At 46.8% G+C, this 22638-nt stretch overlaps 1 protein-coding gene across 6 annotated transcripts in view; it reads left to right on the forward strand.

The window, feature by feature from the left end:
• The window catches only part of TENM4 (teneurin transmembrane protein 4), a 498342-nt gene that overhangs the window by 434965 nt on the left and 40739 nt on the right, over positions 1-22638 (forward strand). For 4 of the 6 annotated variants that reach the window (XM_006759877.2, XM_015561431.1, XM_015561432.1 and 1 more), the window contains 6 exons: positions 1063-1206; positions 3785-4034; positions 6472-6492; positions 10919-11151; positions 15436-15590; positions 21007-21884. In XM_006759877.2, the coding sequence (XP_006759940.1) occupies positions 1063-1206; positions 3785-4034; positions 6472-6492; positions 10919-11151; positions 15436-15590; positions 21007-21884 (1681 nt within the window). The remainder of the gene's footprint in view (positions 1-1062; positions 1207-3784; positions 4035-6471; positions 6493-10918; positions 11152-15435; positions 15591-21006; positions 21885-22638) is intronic. The other 2 variants (XM_015561430.1, XM_015561434.1) reach the window with 1 other exon arrangement.

Consider the following 22638-nt stretch of genomic DNA (forward strand, 5'->3'; position numbering starts at 1 on the left):
TTATGCCTGCGTAAGGGACTCAAGGTCATTTTCCATCCATATTCCCCTCCAACCACGGATGGTCAGCCATCTTTTATGGTACTTAAAAGAAACTCTAAGGGGCTGCCCAATTGTTCACTCCTGTCTTGTGTATGCGGTAGCATATTGTCCACTGGAAAACAGTGACAGCCCAAAAATGGTATTCCCACCTCGGACAGTTCCTTTCCATGGAGCAGTCATTGGGCTTTTCACAAACCCAGCTTTGGGAAGCCTGCCGTGGGGAGCCTGCATTCCGGTGGCCGAAGGAGGCCGTGACTTGTGAAACCCAGGGATTTTCAAGTTTTGAAACCTCAAAACCATTTCCAGCTTTCAAAGTACCCTAGCTGAGCTCCTTTTCATAAATTCATTACAAGTGATGTTGGGTTTTCCTTTATTAAAGTAATACTATTTTCATTAATAAAAATTGGATAAGTAGATAAAATAGCAATAAAGTTGTATGTTCTTCTAAGCAAATACAAGCACTTGTTAACACTTAATTTCTTGGTGTATGGTTTTTCTTAACACAGATATAATATGATATATAACTAGTTTTTACAACTTAGCATTATTCCTGTGTCACCCATGGCCTTTATAACCATAATTTCCAGGGGCTACACAATATTCCTCCAGAGCATAGTACACTTGGGTTTGCTCAACCTCTAGCCCCTTTTGAGCCTTTAGGTTACTCCCAGTTTTCCACTCTTAAAAATAATGCTACAAAACAAAAACAAAAAAAGAAAAATAATGCTACAGTAAAGACTTTTGTGCCTAAAGTGTTTTCTATACTAACTAGGTTTCCCTGGAATCCAGTCATCTGGGTCCTTTTAAAAAGCAGTTAATACATTTGTTTAATTTTTCCTAATAATAAATGATCACTCTTGAAAAAAGGGCTATTAAGGCCCAGCATCCCTGTGTTAGTTGTGCATATAGATGTGGTTCCACTTTTCCTTTTCTACAAAAGACAGGCAGGGGCCTTGCATGCAGATCTAAAGCCAAAGAAGAGGCCTTGCTCACTGTGCATTCTGTGCCTTTTGTTGTCTGCAGTCTCTGTGGGTTATGAGTATGAATCCTGCCCTGATCTGATCCTGTGGGAGAAAAGAACAGCAGTGCTGCAGGGCTATGAAATCGACGCTTCCAGGCTGGGAGGATGGAGCCTGGACAAACATCACGCCCTCAACATCCAAAGTGGTGAGTGGGTGGATAAAATCCCCAGAGCCCAGCCTTGCTGTGATGTCCTTGGTGCCCTATGAGACAAAAAACACATACTTCAGATTCCATGGGCTCCTATGGGATCCATCGGTCTGAAGGATTAGTCCATGAGTGTTCCTGGGGTCCCTGCTTTGTGCTTGTTACTGGTGGGCACTGGGGAAGCAGAATGGAAAGGCCTCAAGAATGTACTCAGATCAGAGGCCAACACTTCCCAGGCAATTTCCATGCTGTGCCATGGACAGTGCCATCACAGAGGGAACAAGGGCACTGGTGCATAGAAGAGGGACACGTCACTCAGCTTCGTGGTTCAGCAAGGTACCTCTTTGGAGAGAACTTCTGAACTGATTCTCAGAGGGTCAGCAGGATTAGCCCTGTCTCAAGTAGGAAGAGGGCACAGGATGTGCCAAGCACTGAAGCATGAAAGAAGAGTCATTGGAGAGGAGGGTCACTGTGGTTTGAGCAAAGGGTGAAATGAAGGGAATAGCAAAAGCCAAAGCTGGGGGCTTGGCAGCTGAAGTTCACCCAGAGGCATATGAAGGGTGTGAAGCATGCAGATGCCACAGTCAAATCTGAATTTCCAGTAGCTCACTCTGTGTTCTGGGATGAGACCACTAACTACAGTAATGATGTCCTAATCTGTACATACCATGAATGCCTATCAAAGCCACCACATGTTTTGGGGGGAAAATGACAAATTCATTCTAAAACTTATGGTAGAATAAAAATGTGTAAATAGCTAAGGCAATCTTCAAAATAAAAACCAAAAAGAGGCACACAGGAGATATTAAGCTATCCTAGGAGAGCCATTGTATCTAAAACTGTGTGGGGCTGGCACAGGAACAGATGAATAGATACCAAGGGGACAAAACAAGGAGCCCAGACCCTGACCTGTGAGTAGTCATTAAGACGAGGTTTGGCCATGAGTGACAAAAAGCCAAAATAACAGAATTGCAAACAGGTTACAAGTATGTTTTTCACGCACCTGAAAGTCTGGAGCTAGAGATGCCAGGGCTGGTTTAGCACTTGGCAGGCTCCTTTCCTACTCAAGCCTCCATCCCCAAGGTCATGGTCCAAGGTGATTGCTTCCGCTCCAAACTTCACATCCACTTTCCAGCCAGCAAGAAGGAGGAAAGGACTAAGAGCAAGCCCTTTCCACTCTAAGGACACATCCCAGCAGCTGCCATGCCACCTCCATTTCCAAACATTGGCCGGAACGCAGTCACCTGCCAAGTGTAGCCGAACACCAGGCTGGGATTGTAGGCAGCCCCAGAGAGTCTGTGCCCTGCCAAGTACCAGGTTCTATAACTACAGAAATAAGGAAGGGGGATAGGATGGATACCGTGGGTAACTGCAGGTTTCTGCCATATACCATGTGTTCATGGGAACTTGGTATATGATAGAGGGAGCATCACTTACCAGTGGAGGGTGGATAGGTGTTTTCAAAATTGGCATTTGGGAAATTGGCTCAATATGTGGAGAAAAACAAATGTAAGTTCATACTTTGTGCAAAGTAAACAAAATAAAGTTTGATTAAAGATCTAAATTAGAAAGATAACACATTAACTTTCATAGAATATGGTCTCAGAGAGATTCCCTAAAACCTAAAAAAGCACAAACATTCAAGTAGAAAAATAATTGCTCAGACTACATAAAAATGAAAGGTATCCCTTCAACAAAGGACAAAGCTAACAGGTGACAGCCTGGGCAAAGATGCTTCTGACCGGAGCAAACAAAACTCGCTCAGGCTGCGGTGCAGAAGAGGTGAGGCTGGAGGCCGAGTCCAGCTTGGTGGCCGTAGCAATAATCCAGGAGCTAGCGGGTGATCTGAGCCTACGGGGAAATAGTGGGGAGATAGGATGGCGCTTACAGGTCATCAAGGGCAACCCCTTCTTTGCTGGGGAAACTGAGGCCCAAGGCAGTTAGAGCAGTGAAGAGACCGACAAGAGCTGGGATCAGCCTGTTAGTTGCAAAATGAGGTAAAAACCCAGTTCTCTTGACTCTACCTCAGTGAGAAGAGACTGTGAGTTCACGTCCCTCATGCATTTCTAAAAACATTTATTGGTGCCCACTCTGTCTCAAGTTCTGTGCTGGGCCCTGGGGATACAGAAAGGGAAAAGACAAGCACAGTCCCTGTACTTGAAATGGTATCAGCCTAAAGAGAGGAAAACAGGCAAGTGCGATAAAGAATTCATGCTGTAAGAGAGACCAGAGGGAGGGATAGGAGATGAGTTCAATCTATGTGAGAGGCCATGGAGATGAATAACTAAGAGCCCGGACTTAGGGCTGCTCCTACCATCACCTGTGTGGCCTCAGGTACATCACTTTGCCTCCCGCCCCCCCGACTCCCATTAACTTACAGAGTCGTTGTGAGGATCTCATCCATAGAGCAGTATGGCCTGTCCAAGGTTTCATTCTGGGGTGAGGCAGCCTTGGGAGATGTCCAGAATGGCAGGCAGAGACCTTGCATTCCTTACACCACCACGGGAGCTCTGTGGTCAGCCTCAGAAGAGAGGCTCTCCCTGCTCCATGGGTGATTCTGTTCTCTGTCTCCTCGCAGGCATCCTACACAAAGGGAACGGGGAGAACCAGTTTGTGTCTCAGCAGCCCCCCGTCATCGGGAGCATCATGGGCAATGGGCGCCGGAGAAGCATCTCCTGTCCCAGCTGCAATGGCCTTGCTGACGGCAACAAGCTCCTGGCCCCCGTGGCCCTGACGTGCGGCTCCGACGGCAGCCTCTACGTGGGAGATTTCAACTACATCCGAAGGATCTTCCCCTCCGGGAACGTCACCAACATCCTGGAGCTGAGGTACATAAGGCACTGCCTTCCTCACCGTTCCTATAACGTCCCTTTGTCATCCTATGGGCCCAGCTGGCCTTACCCACCAGGCCCAGAGAAGGAGCAGGGCAGCACCTCACCTGTCAGAATCCGGGACCTCTCAATGCCCAGCTCAGAGGCTAACCTGAGCCGAGGGCCCTGAGGAAGCAGCAGCTAATTCCCACAGGGCACTGCAATGTCGAACTTCTCTTGGGACGAGATAGCCTTGGCGTCCAGCTGATGTAGAAGGCTGCTGGCAACCAAGAATTAAACTCCTTGGAAGCCCCTGGATCTTCTTTCTGCCTCCTAGCACCGAACTGATTGGAATCAATCACATGAGTCTTTTAACGAGGGCAAGGGATGGCATCCTGGCCAAGGCCCCCCTGCCGGTGTTACCAAGTTTTGCCCCGTTACTTAACAGAGTGAGGAGCAGGGTTTTCACCTGCCCAATACTGAGAGAAAGCCCTCGGACTAAAACCGGGCACTGTCTGTCTGCTTCTGTGGTGCCACAGAGCCAGCCGAGTCAGCCTCTTCTGTTTCCCCATCCTGACTGACCAGGCGTGACGGAGCACAGCCGTTCTTAGGGAGCAGGGAAGAGCCTGGTGTGGCTTTTTCCCATGCCTCCCTCAGCCAGATCTCCTTACAACCACAGCACTGTCCTAGGGTGGGTTCTTGGGTTACCAGAAGCTGAGGTTACAGATAGGGGGCGCCCCACTCTCCCTTTCAGGATACACTGCACCAGGTTCTTCACGGCTGCTTTCTCCTGGGCTGGGGTCCAGGTGAACAGCACAGCCCTTGGGCAGGAAAGCCTTCCTCCAGAGCGGCCAGGGGAAAAGCAGTCTCACTTTTGTGAGGCCCCTACTACTCATCCAGTTTAGGAGTTCTGCGAGGTGGTTAGTACCGTTGACCATGGAATTTTAAAAACCCGCCAAAGGTCCAGCTTCTGGAATGGTGGGTGCAAACCCAGAAGGCCATCGTGAAGCTCTGCCACACCAAAGATTGGTCACCTGGACCCGTGAAGGCCACTCTGGCTTAATGCCTTGTCCAGGTACTCTCTGGAGGTCTGTGCCTGCTGAGAATCTCATTCTGCAGTGCACGTGGCTGACCAACAGCCACAACAGCCCCAAGAGGAGCACGTTGGTATTTGCCCACTCATGCAGGGACAGGGAAGGAGAGGGTCTTTGCATGAAAAGGATTAGGAGCTCATATTCTATGGACCCATAGGAAATCAGATAATAGGCTGAATGAGAACCAGGCCACCAGGAGTACTCTCTGTCTTTCTTCTCTCTTTTATGAGTGTGATTGGCAGAGGCATCTGCCAAGGAAGAGGGAACCCTGGGTGTAATTGCTTCGGTCAACTGCTCATATTGTCTTTCCATCTCCTGTCCTGTGATGGAAAGGGCCATGGACAGGGGGTCCATCCACCTTGGCAGACAAGCTGTACAACTTTGGGGAAGACACTTACCCTCTCTGGGCCTCCTTTTTCTTTTCTTTTTTTCTTTTTGTTAATCCTCACCCAAGGATATTTTTTCCATTGATTTTTAAAGAGAGTGGAAGGGAGGGAGGCAGAGAGAGACAGAGAAACATCCATGTGAGAGAGACACATCAATCATTTGCCTCCTGCACACTCCGCTACTGGAGTGGGGATCAAACCGCAATCCAGATACATGCCCTTGACTTGGAATCAAATCGGTGACCATTCAGTGCTCAGGCCGAGGCTCTAATTACTGAGCAACACCCACCAGCTCTGGGCCTCCATTTTCAACCTTTCAAATAAGAGATCCCATTTCCCCTGTCTCCCTCCCACTGTTTCAGGGAGATCATGGAAGACCGTGGGTAAGGAAGGAAGGAGTCAATGAAATTTGGAAAGAAAGATAAATGGATCAATATATTATCATCTTGATTTAGTTTGCTTTGAGTCTTTTTGCCCTGGTCTGTTTCTCTGTGTTACTGTCTCCCTTCTAATTATAGCATATCTCCCATTCTGTATTCTATTATGAAGATCATTGTAGCAGGTTCTGCAGGTTTTAATAACTCTTGGTAAGGCCCACGGGCAGAGACACAGCAATGAGCATGTATATCTCTGGGAATGTGTGTCTGTCTAGGGGGTGGAGGTAGACTGCTCCACCCTCTGCCTCAGCCCTGGTGGAAGCAGCAGCATGTGTCAACCTCATCCGCTTCCCCGAAGTCAGCCGTAGCGGCGCAGGTGGAACCGCGCCTCTTCCGTGATATGTAGCTGCTTGTAAGTGAGCTCACTGACAAGTAATATCCCATATGAAATATATCAGTGTCATGGCTGCTAAGTCTTTATTTATTATAGTATTGTACTGTACCATTGCTGTCAAGTTTTCAGGCTGCTAATAATGCTTCTAACCCTGCTGCTAACACCTCATTCTTTCTTCTATTCCCTGCTCTCCTGTCTTGTCAGAAATAAAGATTTCAGACATAGGTAAGCCAACCAGTGGAGAATTTTCCTGTCTCTCCTCTGCCTTGTTGCATGTTGTATGGTAAGATGCATGTGTCAATTTCAGATGGCTCGATGGCAAATGAACCCTGTGTGGTTGGAACTGATTGCGGGTAATCGGTTACAATGAGAAGAAGTCGTTAATAATGGTGGGGACAGGTGGTGAGAGCCTGAGCTCCTCTAGTCCCTGCAAAGTGCAGCCGCTCCTTTGGTAGTCAGTGGACGAGACAGACTGCAGTGATGGGGAAAATGTTAACCTGGGCATAGTAATTTGAACACCACAATCTGCCTCTTCTTAGAATAAAGGAGGACATCATCCTCACTGTGTTGAGTGACTTGGATGGTCACAGTGGGAAGTCCTGAGAACATCTGGATCAGGCGAAGGCCCTGGAAGAAGACAGGGCTCAGATTTGTGCTTCTGTGGGCATTCCAGGTGCCTCAGCTTGATGGCTGGGGTGCCAGATAGCCTCCTGGAAGGCTTTCCAGAAAGGACAGAGCAGGGAAGGAGTTCCAGACCTGACAGACACCCAGAGAGCAATCCCCAAATAGGAACTTTGTCACAGAGTAGACTTGTCATGTAGGCTCACAATGACACTGCAGCAGACAGAATTGGGCCTCATAAGACCAACAGAGAGAAATGTCTGCCTGCCACCGGCTCCAGTCACTGCAGCACTCGTCTGACTCCCAGGTGACAGTGACCTCAGAGGCCCCCTAGCCTCACACACGTGGGTGACTTGAAAGTCGCCATGGGCAGACAGGGCTGTGGCTGGCATCTCTGCAGAAGGGCTCTCAGTCACTCACACGGGGCTCAGACCACAATGGCACGTGGGGGGGATGCTAAGGTGGGGTGAAAGGAAGTCTTAGTATAGAAGATAGAGGCAGACCAATCCCAAATCCACTAATGATGATATGCATATCTATGTAGTGAGATATAGTATTAATGTAATAATCATTTACACCATATACACTCTAAATGTATATAGAGCTTCTTAGGGTATAGCAGAGAGGGGTTAAATGATTTACATGGAATAAAGCAGTTCATCCGCAAACCATCCTTTGAATTAGGTACTCATGGTATATCTAATTTACAGATGAAAAAACTTGAAAGTGACCTTGTGTGAACTTGAAAAAATTACTTCATCTCTTTGGGCTTTAACTTCTAACTTGAGGTTAATAAAATCTCCCATGGAGATTGTTGTAAGTGTTACAGAGGATGTTTGTAAAGTATCTAGCATTGTGCCAGGCACAGAAAGGAGTTCCAGAAATGGTAGTAATAATAATAATAACATTATTATTAGATAGTAATAATAATAATTTATTTTTAACATCATCATAACAATTACATGATGATGTTGATGATGTCTCCATCTTTCCCAAAAAGGAATTCAATCCTTCAATCCTCTTAACAACCAAAGACACAGGCAGTAAAGTAAATTAAATAGAATTTGGGAACAAAATAAAAAGGAGGAAACACATATATGTGGTCATATATCAAATTAGACTCGGAGCCTCCTTCCAGCCAGAATAAACAGGGAAACATAATAATTTCCATGGTTTGCATTATCAGAAATGGGAAAATCTGCTCACTTCTCAGAGGAGGGATATTTTTTCCTGACACTGAAATCTAAACCAGATTTTCGGTGAGCTTTGTATGGATAATACTGAACTCTGTATGGATATGTGCCCTCAAGTTCAGATTTATAGTAAACACAGAAGTACATTTCATATGAAGATCTTCATTGAAAACCTAGCATTCACCATTAAAACCTTCACTCAGTGGTGGTGACTGCCTGGGACACAGCTGGGGTGTGGGGGTGCCTAGCTGGGAAGAGTCGGGGGCCAAGGTGCTTGTCCAGCTTTTCCATGCACTCATCATGTGACCATGGGCTGGGCGCCTGGCTTTTTCCGCTTTTAATCTCAGAATTTTTAGTTGAGAGAGTTGTGGTTTGAGTGTCTTTTGTTTCTGATGGTTAGTTATCTTTTAATAGATAGATCCATGGTATGATTTCAAAGCCAGTTTCCTGGCCTCTTGCAATTCATTGTTTTTCTCAGGTGCTAAAAAGTATTTCTATAGTGAAGAGTGGGAGAGAATAAAGGATTTTCCTTCTGCCTTTTTGTTTTCTAAAGTCAAAACAGAGTGAGACGACCTGGGTTCTAGCTCTGATTCTCACTGGCACCTGGGTACTGACAAACCTCTTCCTCTCTCTGGGCATTCATGTCCCCATCAGTAAATGTCAGAAGTGGATTAAAGAAATTCTGAAATCTTGTCCTCTTTATCCTTTACTGTCTCCACTGTTCCCAGAAATAGCCTTTGGCTCAGGCTGGTGCTCTTAGCCTGCGTGAGTGCTCCCCAGAGCAGTCTCTTCTCTGCCTTCGGCCTTTTCAGCCTCAATATGCCACCAGCCTACCACACTGGGCATGCGCAGTCCAGGGACCTCAGCCCTTCGGGCATCTTCCTCCTGGGCCCCATCAGGGAACACAGATCCTCATCTCCTCCAGATCTCTTCCCTAAGGTCATGGAAAATGTTTGAAGCCTGTTGTTCAGAAGTGCATTTGAACTCATCTCTATTGATCCCAGCTATACATATTCTGTTAATTCTAACAGAGTCCTTAACTGCCCCAGGAAATAGATCAGACAAGGCAATATTAACTCTGCCATTCTTGGCCTTTCCATTATGCAATAACATAAATATTCTGGGGGTTTCTCATGGAGACCAGCTGCCATTTATTAAGCTTGTTTATTTATTTATTTATATTTGTTAACCCTCACCCAAGGATATTTTTCCATTGATTTTTAGAGGGAGGAGGGAGGGGAGAGACAGAGAGAAAAACATCAATGAGAGAGAAACACATCAATTGGTTGCCTCCCACACGTGTCCCAACCAGGACTGGGGACCGAGTCTGCCACTGAAATACATGCCCCCAGTCAGTGCCAAGCCATCCAGCCTGAACAGACAGATGCCTTTGAATTAGAAGACTTTCCAGAGACTTAGAGGATGCTGTCAGTACTGAGATGCAGTTTGAGGGCTGAGGGTTACCAGGCCGTGTACAGGAACTGAAACAGCTCCCAGGAGTTATGAGTTCAACTCCAATGTGGCCTAGACTTCGATGAAATTGTAAAGCAGTACCATGTGATAGCAAAAGTCAAGCTTAATAAGAAATATCTATGCTCTGGTCCAGCGATCGCCAACCAGTGGTCCGCGGACCACTGGTGGTCTGTGAGGCCCGAAATGTTGGCGGCCGCTGCTCTAGTCCTCTCCACGTGCAAAAACAGACATGATGGCTAGTCATCAAACAGTGCTGATGTGGAGCATCTCTGAGGTGCCATGATGCTGGAGATCTGTCACAGATGACTTTATGTAATTTTCATAGTACACTGGCCAGGTAGCTGCTAACATCCCCATTCTGTAGATGAAGAAAACTTAAGGCTCAGGAAGCCAGCTAATTTGCTCAAGTTTCAGAACCTGGAACTAACAGAGCTAGACCTCAAACCCAGATGGAACAGACTCCAAGCGGTGCCTTTTCCTACCCCCTGTGCCCAGAGGCAGCGCCTTGTCTCTGCGATGCCTGGGTGCCGCCGAGGCCTGACCTCACTTTCCTGTTAGCACGGCCTGGTCTTCACGGCTGGTCTCCAGGAGTGGAACCATCATGAGCACTGCTCCTGTGTTTTGTTTATTTTCCATTGGATGTTGCTGCCAATTACAACTAATCCTGCAACTCATTTGTATCTGACTGCAAGCAGGAGACTGCTGGGCTCCTGATAAGTATAACATGTGTGTCAAGTGAAGACCATGTGGACGCTGACTGGGAGTCAGATCTGGCAGGGTCTTCTCAGTCAGTCCCAAGAAGGGTTATGGCTGCTATGAAAATTCTGTGGAAGAAGAGTCCATAGGTCCAACTCTTTTTTATTATTATCAAATCTTTATTGTTGAAAGTATTACATAGGTCCCCTTTTTTCCCCATTGACCCTTTCTAGCCCACCCCGCCCCCTGCCCCAGGCCTCCACCACCCTATTGTCTGTGTCCATACAAGTTCTTTGGTTGATCTCTTCCCTCCCACTGTCCAACCTTTAAGTGGTTTTAAAGTCAAGCTCTTTCGTGTTTCTGGCTTGGATTTACAGGCCACCTATGGTAACCCTCATGGACATTCCTTTTAAGAAGACATGTATTGAGCACCTGATATGGGTGTGGCACGGGGCTGGGGCTGGGCCTGGCAATCATTGGCATTGATAGTTGAGTAGGAGAGAGAGTTAGACCCACCATATCTGGAGTCAGACAAATTGGGGAACTCACCCCAAAAATGGGTACATCATCCACATATGATATTGTTGCTTGAATTTAAGTTGTACGCCTCTGGCTACCTGGTAGGAAAGAAGAAGGGGCTCACCCACTGGCATGTCCTTGTCTTCCAGTCACAGTCCAGCGCACAAATACTACCTGACGACAGACCCCATGAGTGGGGCTGTCTTCCTCTCTGATACCAACAGCCGGCGGGTCTTCAAGATCAAGTCCACCACGGTGGTAAAGGACCTAGTCAAGAACTCCGAGGTCGTCGCAGGGACAGGTGACCAGTGCCTCCCCTTTGATGACACCCGCTGCGGGGATGGTGGGAAGGCCACGGAAGCCACACTTACCAATCCCAGGGGTAAGGCTGTGTTTTTCAATCACTTTCAGTTAACATGTATTGGGGTGTTTTCCTTTTCCAAAAGAAATAGATGTTTATTATTGGAAAATAACATGCGCTCTATGGAGAAAAGTTGACATCATAATTCTACCTTCCAGAAAAATTCTCAGTTAACATTTAGCCTTTTTTCTAAGTGTGTGGGTACATGTAATACTCATCAGAAACGAAGTGAGATCACATTAAACAAACATTTAGTGACCTACCTTTCTTCCTAACTGATAAAAAATGAACATTCTCTATGCCATTAGTCTTTGTACTGATTTCTAATGTCTGTATGGTGTTCCAGCAAGTGAATGGCCCATCATTTAGTTGGACATGTATGCTGTCTCTCACACTATTATGTTATAAAATCATTGCCGTGTATCATCTCTGTTCATTTGCTATAGGATGAGTTAAGTTTCCATTTGAGTCCCACAAAAAGTTGGGCTTCTTCATACCACAATCGCAATTTTTCATCCACTTATTCATCAAGTATTTACTGAGGATGCATACTGAGGATGCAGTGCCTTGTGGTTGCATAGATACGTTTATTATAGCAGGAAAAGGAGACTTGAATGTGAATACTCTGACTTGGGAGAGGGCAGAAGTGCTTCCTAAGACACAGGAGAAAGAACTCTATGTGGGAGTCCAAAGCCAAGAGAGGCCCCTGTGCCTAGGAGACTAGGAAGGAAGGCTGTTTGGAGGAGAAGCCAACATTAACAACAAATACCCATCATTCACGTTAAAGCCAGCGTCTAAGCCTCAGGGTCCTCATCGATAAAACAGTGGTAATAATACCTCTTGTGTCCACCCCCTAGAATCATTCTGAGGGTCAAAATTAATATATTGCATGTGATAACCTGTAAAAATGCCATGAGTGATTGTATTAGTAAATAGTGCCAGATTTCAGGGCCTGGTTCAAATCAAAGCCATTAGATGCTAGTGAAAACAGACAGTCCTGTATTCAAATTCGGTCATTGCCACCTACTAGCCTAGTGACTTTGGGTGCATTGCTTAACCTCTCTGAGCTTTATTTCGCTCATCTATGAAATAGAGAGATACTGTAGAGTTGTCGTACACATTAAATATTATCAGGAATGTTAATGCTTAGTACAATGGTATCAGTCACATAATAAACATCCCATAAATGGGGATTCCTATTATAATTATTATAGTATATTGTATTGTGTTATATGACATCCCCTCATATCATATATTATATGATACTAGAGGCCCAGTGCACAAAAATTTGTGCACTCAGGGGGGTCCCTCAGCCCAGCCTATGCCGTCTTCCAGTCTGGGACCCCTCGGAGTATGTCCACCTGCTGGCTTAGGCCCACTCCCTGAGGGGTCGGGCCCAAGCTGGCAGTCAGACATCCCTCTGGCAGCCCGGCAGGCCTCGGGGGATGTCCACTTGCCAGCAGGGAGCTGGCCTAAGCTGCAGTCGGACATCCTTAGCGCTGGCAGCCATCAGCCTGGCTTGTGGCTGAGCAGAGCTCCCCGCTGTGAGAGCACACTTACCATCAGGGGAAAGCTCCTGCATTGAGCATCTGCCCCCTGGTGGTCAGTGTGTGTCATAGTGACCAGTCATTCCCAGTTGTTCTGCTGTTAGGGCCAATTTGCATATTACCCTTTTATTATATAGGATTCGATATCTCTACCACATATCTGCAGTGGTCAGGTGGGAACTCTGTGAGATAAATATTATGACATCTGTGGTTAATCTTCCTCCTAAATATGATTTCCTAATACTAAAATAGTAGCATAGGGTGGAAAGAGCTTACACTTAGGGACCCTGCATTGTGGTTTTACTCTGCCACTTCTCTGGGCCTCAGTGTCCCCATTGATAAATGAGCAGATTGGGCTAAATGATCCCTGAGACCCCCTTTCAGTTGCAACATTTTAATTAAAACCAGGGATTTTTTTACTCTCTCCGGGTCTTTCTCAGTTGCTCTACAGCAGTGATTTTCAACCTTTTCATCTCATGGCACACATAAACTAATTACTAAAATTCTGCGGCACACCAAAAAATGTATTATATTTTTTTGCTGATCTGACAAAAAAAGATATCATTTTAATTCATTTATACCAGACAGATAGCTGTTGTTATGGTGGCTGTTGTCATTTTTTCATTTGACAATCTAAGGGAAAAGAGGTCAGTGGCCCTGACTAAATAGTAAGGTATTGCATGTTTTAAAAAATCTTGCAGCTCACCTGTTGAAAATCCCTGCTCTACATAGGTGTGTTCTCCACCCTACACACACACACACACACACACACACTACACACAGATATAGTGACAGTGAAATTGCCCAAAAGCCTGTGACTAACCCAAATAGAAATGACAAGGGTGCCACAATATGCAGACACTCTGTAACAGGGAGAAGAAAAGCTGTTCATCTATTTAGCACAACAAAAGAAGACAAAATGAAGTAATTAATTAGAGGACAGATTACTTCTATTAGCCTGTGCAGCCAATTTTGTAAACAAGAAACCCAATTGTTCATGGAGCACTCATCAGTCCTAGCAGATGGAAGGAGAGACAGCATAGCCAGGCAGATAAGAAAACTCCTGTCTCGGTACTTGAAGAATGTAATTCGTTCACATTCTAGGCAGGGACCAAAGACAAGCGTCCCGCCTTGAGGCTGCCTGGTCCTCGGTATGAAATCACTCTCCAGCCCTGAACAGCCCAGGAGGGGGAAGAAGGAACTACTGCTCCTGTGGCCTTGGCTCTCTCAGAAGCCCTTGGTATCTAAAACCACCCTCTGACCTGTCATAGACACGTGGACCCTGAGAGCAAGGGCCTTAAAACTCACAAAGTGCTGGTCAGGTTCTCATAATTATAAGTCACTAATAATTATGGAGGGCTAACGATTACAAGCCAGGTGTATTATCCCCATTTTATGGATGAGGAAACTGAGAATTGGGAAGGGGAGTGACTCACCCAAGGCTATACCACTGGAAAGCTTGATACTTCAAGTGTCTCCACCTCTGTGAAGCTTCTTCAGACCCCTTCTTTTAGTTCCTTCCCCAGAGAAAACTGTGGAGAACAAAACACAGAATCTCTTTTATTTCATCATGAACCCTCTCAGGCTTGTCATTCCCTAGGGGCACGAGGGCATGTCTTGCCAGTGGCTCAGCCCCAGCACCCTGAGCCATCCTCCATTTAGGAGGGGTGTGTCTAACGTCAGGGATTCTGGACCTGAGGTGGAAGTCAATATTAACCATGAGCATTTTTGAAAAAAACCTGGTCCTTGTTCCAGCCACCCCCTGAATTAGTATTTCCCAGAGTGAGGCCAAGCAGGTATATGTCGAAAAAACTCTTCAGGTAATTCTGTGGCACATCTCTGGTTAAGAAGTACTGACTGACTAGAGAGGTTTTCAAACTTTGATTTCTACCATTATTACCCAAGGTGCTTGTCAAAAACAAAGATACCTGCTCAGGCTCCACTGACATTTTCTCAACAGCTGCCTGGGGGTGCATCATAGCAAACTCCCAGGGCGTGTGCACACACATCCAAGAGTGGGAAATACAGACTTAGAACAATTTCTTCATTGAACAGCTGAGACACAAATCTAGAGCTTTCCAGTGACTAGCCCAAGGTCACATGGCTGGTCAGGGGGGAAGTCAGCAGGGTGGGACAGTCTGGGACAGTCTAACAAATGGAGCAGATGATTTTTAGCCATAATTTTGATTCCTCTCTTCAACGTGCCTTTTTTTAGAAATTAACTTCACCAGTATTCTCTATACAAATCCAAAGGATTCTTTTGAGGGGCTCTCTACTTCTGTGATGACCAATGAAACTAGAATAGCAATAGAAAAACATGAAAGATGATTATCTTGGAAGGAAAGAAAAATTATTACCAAAAAGAAGATGTGATTAGTATGATTTAATTACAGGTCTTCAGAAGTAGGTTAATTTAAATAATTCACAGTTTTGATATTGAAAAAAGATCCTCCTTACCACTACATCTGGTGTTTAACCAGCCCCCAGAAGGGATGAGTCCAGTGTTTGTGGATGGGTCAGGTGGTAGGTAAAACTCCCCAGAGGCAGCAAGATGGAGGGGAATCTCAAGACTCTGGTTCTTGTCCCTACTCTGAACAAGCCACTCCACACCTCTGGCGTGTCTCCTATCTTTAGAAGGGCAATGAATGATGTGCAGAAGAGCCAATCAAATCATGGAGAGGAGGTTCTCTGTCATCCCACAAGTTCCATGAATAGGTAGGTTGTGACCACCTCTAACCCTGAATGTTCTCTGCCCCAGGCATCACGGTGGACAAGTCGGGGCTGATTTACTTCGTGGATGGCACCATGATCAGACGCATTGACCAGAATGGGGTCATCTCCACCCTCCTGGGCTCCAATGACCTGACCTCGGCCCGGCCCCTCAGCTGTGATTCTGTCATGGATATTTCTCAGGTAAGGAGAACACTGTGTCTGCCAGGGCCCAGGGTTCGCATGCTCAGCCTCTCACCTGGCACCCAGGCAGCCCGCTGGCCGTTGATCTTACACCATACAAGCCTTTTAAGAGCACACTCTTGGAGCTGGGTCTGTGCATAACACTCGGGACACGGAGATGAATAGGGCTTAGCTTCTCGCCCTGGGAGTTCACCATCAGGGGTAACAAGTGGTGGCAGAGGGCAGCTGTCCCAGGAAGCCTCAAAGGCAACAGAGTTGCACACTCTGAATTTAAATCCATGGCCACCTGACTTCCCGCTTTGGAAACACAGCTAATTACACATTGTCTGTTCTCCTTCTAAATAGGACAGGAATTCCATCCACCCTTTCCTCCACTATAACCAGGGTACCTGATACACAGTAGGAACACAACCAGTATTTGGTGATTTATTAATTGATTGATTGACTGAATCCTGGCTTTGCCACTCATCATCTGAGTATCTTTAAACAAGTTTCTCAGGTCTTTGGAGCCTCATTTTTCACATCTATAAAATGGACATCAGCCAGGCAGGATTGCTTTAAGAACACAGAAAGCAATGCCTGTGAGGCTCCTAGCACTGCTTGGCACTTCAGAGATGATCAAGCAACAGAAGTCTTAGGGCCCACTTTCTCAAAGGAGGTGACATTTGTGCCAGGTGTTGAAGGTTGGATAAGGGTTTGTTGGGTGCCGAGGAAGAATGGAGACATTTCACACAAAGGGTGCAGCATGTGTGAAGATAAAGAGATGTTAATGGGTCCAGACATTCAATGAGTATCAGGAAATTGAATGCCTGAGCATAGGGTTCTTGTAAGGAAATAGTAGCAGGACTTGAAACTGGAAGCATGATTTAGGGTCAGTTGGTGAAGGTCCACAGAAAAGGGTTTGGACCTTTGCAGGTAGCACAAGGAACCTAGTGTAGACTAGAGAAAGACACAGGAGACAGCTATTCAGCATGTCTGTAATTTGTCCTGCAATGTCTTGGTCAGGGATGTGTCCTTTATTGCTAGATCCTTGGTCAGGGCCTGACCAGTACTTAATCGGTGAGCATCCATCTTGCCAGCATGAGCAAAACCAAGGAAACAGGAGGCTGGAGTTACCTTTAATTGCAAATTGGTGTCAGCAATAGCCACACTTAGCTTGTTAAACCCCCTCACTGCTAGGGGAGCCTGCACACAGGCCCTATTCCACTGCCCATGGACCCACTCCCTGGTGCCCAGCAGGCGGCAGAGGCTGGGAGGCCTCCTGGCTCATGCCTACCTCGGTTACAGATATGTGTCACAGAACCCCTTTCCCAGAGCCCCAGAGCTGCTGCACGGGTCCCCACACCCTTGTCATATCCCTGTTGGATGCAGATATGATTTCCCTCTGCACCAGCTGCTAAGATGGTCACACTCCAGAATGGAGTCTGTTCTCTGCTGCTCGTCTTCCCAGTTTGGCGAGCTTCCCTTGCTGGCTGCAGTTTCCCTCTCCAGTCTGTGAGCCAGCCTGGATTGCCCAGGCAGGAAGCTGCCACGGCCTGAGGATGTGTGTGCAAGTATTTTCAACTCTTAGAACGGACCCTCCACCAGCCAGCACCGGATGCCAAAAATTTCCAATCCACACATGGGGAAATTATTTCACTTTAGATAGAGGTACTGCCAAGCAGCCAGAGCAAAGGCTTGGAGAACAACTGCCATATAGCAGAGGGGGGGAAACCCACACTGTGATTCAGAAATCCTGAACAAGAAATCTTTATGTTCCTGGTCCTCCCTACTCTGACTGTGGAATCTAAGCTTGGAATTCTTTTAGCCAAACGCTCCAGACACAGGCATGTATTTTTATGTGCACATATGGGCAGGGGGCACTGGCTTCCGTTCTCAGAGCCGCCTCTGTTATAAACACCCAGCTACCTCACCATCCATGGAGACTAGGGAGGGAAGCCAGAGAGCTAAGAACACAGCTCAGGGGCAAGAGAGCAAAGAGCAGAACCAGGGAACTCAGACCAGCTGCTCTGGGAGGAGACGAAGACCAGACCCCAGGAGAACCTAGAGGTAGGCAGAGAGTACAGAAGGAACAAAAGGTGTCACCTGTTCACAACAGGAGATTGGCTCTCAGCTGCAGCCACCACAGACACAGAGGATAACTCTGGACTTAGGGTCCAAAATGATTGCCCAAGGACCTACTCTGTTCTGCACACATTTAGAAACGGGGACACAGAGATGGGTACTGTTCCACTTTTCCTGGTTAGCTGTCAAAATAATCCCAAGAGCTAGCTATTATCGACCCCATTTTACAGATCAGGACACCGAGGCATGGTGACAGAAAATGCAGTTATAAATGCAGAGCCCTGGGCAAGGCTCCACCAGGGATGTGAAAATGAATTGTGTTTAATCCAATCATGTACATCAATTACCTAGCACAGTGCCGGCCAGCTAGCAATAGGCTGTAACTATTCATTCCCTTCATAATTGGCTAAGGGCTGCCTTGTACATTGTCTTGTTTGATTCTCACACTCACTTTATGTAATATTTATTACCTGCATTTACATAGGGGGAAAGCAGTTCAAAGTATTTAAGTAACTCGAGTAAGATCACAGCTGTAGGAATTGTGGAGCCGAGAGAGGACTCGAGATGTCCTGGCCCCAGATCCCTCACTCTCTCTATGCCCCTCATAGTCACTCATTTGTTCATTCATTTGACAATCCAGTTTTTGAAGCAAATCACTCTGCAATAAGGCAGTCACCTCAAAGTGCCTTATAAGGGCACAGCAGCTGGGGAGGACAGGAGAGGGGCTCCATGGCCCCTCAGGACCACAGAACATGGGAGCTGGAGGGGCACGGGATGAAGGCTCCTCCCTCCGTGTGGGTGACAGGAAGTGATCGTCACTAACAGGGAGGTGAGATCAGAGAAGCGTGGGCACTTGGTCTGGTCCAGGACATCATCCGGGCACTGAGACAGCCAGGACTGGCTCCAAAGGCGCAGCTTCCCTCCCAGGTCCCTCTGCACACAGGGCTGTAAAGGAGAGAGCAGCGAAGCACTCACCCTTCCTTCATCCCCCTCTCTCTGTCCCCTCTCCCTGGCCTGCCCTCCCCCAGCCCCACTCCCCACCCACTGATCAGGGAGCCATCTTTTCATCATAATGACAGGCAGAAATGTCTGGGCAAGCAGGTCCCCAAGGTGCCACAGGACCAGAGGGCATAAAATATTTAGCAGTGAGTGTTGACAGAAATGGGTTTTAGGAAATTGAAAATTCCCCTGTCACTTTAGAGTAAACTGTGTTCTTGATGCAGCTGAAGGCTGTGGGCCTCTGTGCTCCAGAGAGCACTGGGCGCGTGAAGGCAGCCGCCTGGCCATCGGCGCTGCCCTGCCTCAGGCTCCCTGTCCTGTGAGGACAGAAGGACCCAGGCTGGGAGCAAGGGAGCAGAAAAACCTTAGGAAGCAGGGCCTGGGGATCGCGCAGAAGAAATGAGAAAGGGCCTGCCCCATCCTGAGAAGGGCCCTCAGCTAATGGGGCAGATGAAAGTGTCCACGTCTCCTGTGTAAGGAATTTACAGGGGTTTCTCTTTACATCTGTGAACTGTCACATAGACATTGTAGGAAATTTACAAAGTTAGTAATGGCAAAGAAGAAAGTTAAAATTGCCTCTCATCCCAATATGGTTACCATCTTGGGGTATATCCCTCAAGCTTTTCATCTCCTCCTTATCCATAATCCACCTAATTTACTGTATTTCCCCCCCGTTGGGATCACACTATACTTACAGCTCTGTAACCTGTTCTTTCCACATAATACATGGCGAACAGTTTCTGATGTCATTAAATATCCAGCTGTTACATCAGTTATAACAGCTACACAGACTATTTTAATTTATGGGTGAACTAAATATACCATAACTTATTTAGCCCATTCTCTGTTTTTGGGCATTTAAAGTAGTTCCAGTTTTTCACCATTATTGAAAATGGCTGTGATAATCACCCTTATAGGCAGTGGTGTACATGATTATATTTCTGGAAGAGAAGTTTCTTATCTAAAGGCATATGCTTGTTTAAATAAGGCCAGATTAGACCGAATGCCGTTTTGTAGGACCCTCACTTGGGAAACTAAGGTGACGAGTCCCTAGGGATCGGATAAGCAAATCAGCTGAAGGCAGCATATGTCAGCACTTCCAGCCCATGTGCTGTGTGGCTGGACCCCTTGGGGACACAGCTTCACGCCAACTCCTCCCCATGCGATATATCCAACCATGCAGCCTCCATCCCCTCAGCGAAGCATTCCTCACCTCACCCACACCTGCCGGCGGCCTTTCCCACGTGCCCATCTGCAGACTCACCATGGTCCCTGCCAGCTTCCCAGCCTGGCTCAGAAGAGGCTCCGACATGGGGCCCAGGACCTCTGAACCCCTCCTTCCCATTGCCAGGAGCACCTGTTCTCCATGGCAATATACACCATTATCTAGAGCAGGGCTTCACAAACTTCAGTGTGTATGGGAGTCTCCAGGGATGTTGTTTAAATACGGTTTCTGACGCAGTAGGTTTGGGTGAGACCTGACATTCTGCATTTCTGACTAGCTCCAAGGTGAGGCCAGTGCTGCTGGGCCGATGATCACACAGGGAGGAGACAGGATCCGGTTGTCATTTCCAGCCCCATGTTAGAATCACCCAGGAAGCTTTGGAAATCATGCCAGGGCCTGAGCCCTACAACCAGGGATCTGACTTCGTTGACCAGGGGTGGGATTTGAGCACCAATACTTTCTAAAATCACTGCAGGTAATTTGAATGGGTGGCCAAATTTGGAAATCACTGGTCTGGAGCTATGTCAGAGAGGGTCCATGGTTATTCTGTCTTTATATCCCCAGCACCTAGCCACGTGTTAATCCAAGAATTGAGGAGTCATCTTTCATACAAAAATCATATCAACAGTTCATGAAGAGTTTCTCTTAAGCCTCTGGGCCACACCTACTTCAGACTCTATCATTCTTCCCCTCCCACTTCCATAGCATTAGCTACCATCCTCTGAGCACTTACTGTGGGTCAGGCTCTCCGCCCTGTGGTCATTCCCATTTTACAGATGTGAATATTGAGACTCAGGGAGGCAAAGGACCTGCCCAAGGTCATAAGTGGTGGGGCTTGGATATGAACCCAGGGCTGTCTGACTCCAAAGTCTGTCACTTGCCTACTTTTTTGTTTCTTTGCTTTTTTTTTATTTGTTCTTCATGTTTTGTCAATCTAATAGAGGCCATCAGATGTCTTGCATGATTTCATTCTGATAGGGGCCTGACATCCATTGTGGATGACAGACTGCTGTGAGGACCAGGCATGTGAAGGCACTTGGGACACTGTTATGGACCATATGGAGTATGGGGTGATTAGTGGTGGGCACTTTGCCAAGCATTTTTGAGTGTTGGTGTCTCCATTGTCAGGTTCGCTTGGAGTGGCCCACAGACTTAGCCATCAACCCAATGGACAACTCCCTCTACGTCCTCGACAACAACGTGGTTCTGCAAATCTCTGAAAACCACCAGGTGCGCATTGTTGCTGGGAGGCCCATGCACTGCCAGGTCCCCGGCATCGACCACTTTCTGCTGAGCAAGGTGGCCATCCATGCAACCCTGGAGTCAGCCACCGCCTTGGCTGTCTCTCACAATGGCGTCCTGTATATCGCTGAGACAGATGAGAAAAAGATCAACCGAATCAGGCAGGTCACCACGAACGGAGAGATCTCGTTAGTGGCTGGGGCCCCGAGTGGCTGTGACTGTAAAAATGACGCCAACTGTGATTGTTTCTCTGGAGATGATGGTTATGCCAAGGATGCAAAGCTGAATACCCCATCTTCCTTAGCTGTATGTGCTGACGGGGAACTCTACGTGGCCGACCTTGGGAATATCCGAATTCGGTTTATCAGGAAGAACAAGCCTTTCCTCAACACCCAGAACATGTATGAGCTGTCTTCACCAATTGACCAGGAGCTCTACCTGTTTGATACCAGTGGCAAGCATCTGTACACCCAAAGCCTGCCCACGGGAGATTACCTCTACAACTTCACCTACACTGGAGATGATGACATCACATTCATCACAGACAACAATGGCAACAGGGTGGACATCAGCCGAGACTCTACTGGGATGCCCCTTTGGCTGGTGGGCCCAGATGGCCAGGTGTACTGGATGACTATGGGCACCAACAGTGCACTCAGGAGTGTGACCACACAAGGACACGAGTTGGCCATGATGACATACCATGGCAACTCTGGCCTTCTGGCAACTAAAAGCAATGAAAATGGATGGACAACATTTTATGAGTAAGTACCAGGCAAGGCCATTTAATAGTTTTGTTTCATGAGATGTACTATAGGATTAGAGGTGAATTGATGGAGTGTTAATTTTTGTTATGTCATTTTAGTTCAGGATTTGGGATGCAAACCCTTACCTGTAGTATATTCTGCATGTTCATATTCGAGATGCTTGCGCCTGGGAAGGAACATATTATAGTGGAAAAGGCATGAGCTTTGGAGTCAGAGGAACTGAGCTGGAATCCCAGCTCTCCCATGGACGTAATCTCAGGAGGCCTCAGTTTCCACATCTGTGAAATGGAAACAATGACTACCTTCTCAACATACCACAGGGAGGTGACGTAGATGAAAAGTACTTGAAAGAGTCCTAGCATCTTCGTATGACCACTGTCCAGAAATATGGCAATGGGGAAAGGAACATTTCCATGTAGATGAATTGTCCAATTACCAAAGCTCACATCTTGAGTTAAAAAAAATTTTTTTTTCACTTTAATCATTTTGGATGGAACTTATGAAGTGCTTTACATGCCTCCCTTCTCTAACACATTATACAGACAATGAAATCTTTATTTTTATGAGTCAAGGTCATTCATAAGGAACACCCACAATTGCATAGTATGCTGTAATATGAAGATAGTTTCAAGGAAGTAAGGCGATAAGGCTATAGAACCCTTCCCTCCTGCCCCAAAAATTCTACATTTCCTTTTATTGGGTCCTGTGTCTAATAGGTATAGTTGTACTGCTTCCTCCCTCGGGGTGGCAC

This window comes from Myotis davidii, unplaced genomic scaffold (assembly GCF_000327345.1).
Source record: "Myotis davidii unplaced genomic scaffold, ASM32734v1 scaffold916, whole genome shotgun sequence".
Classification (NCBI taxonomy): Eukaryota; Metazoa; Chordata; class Mammalia; order Chiroptera; family Vespertilionidae; genus Myotis; species Myotis davidii.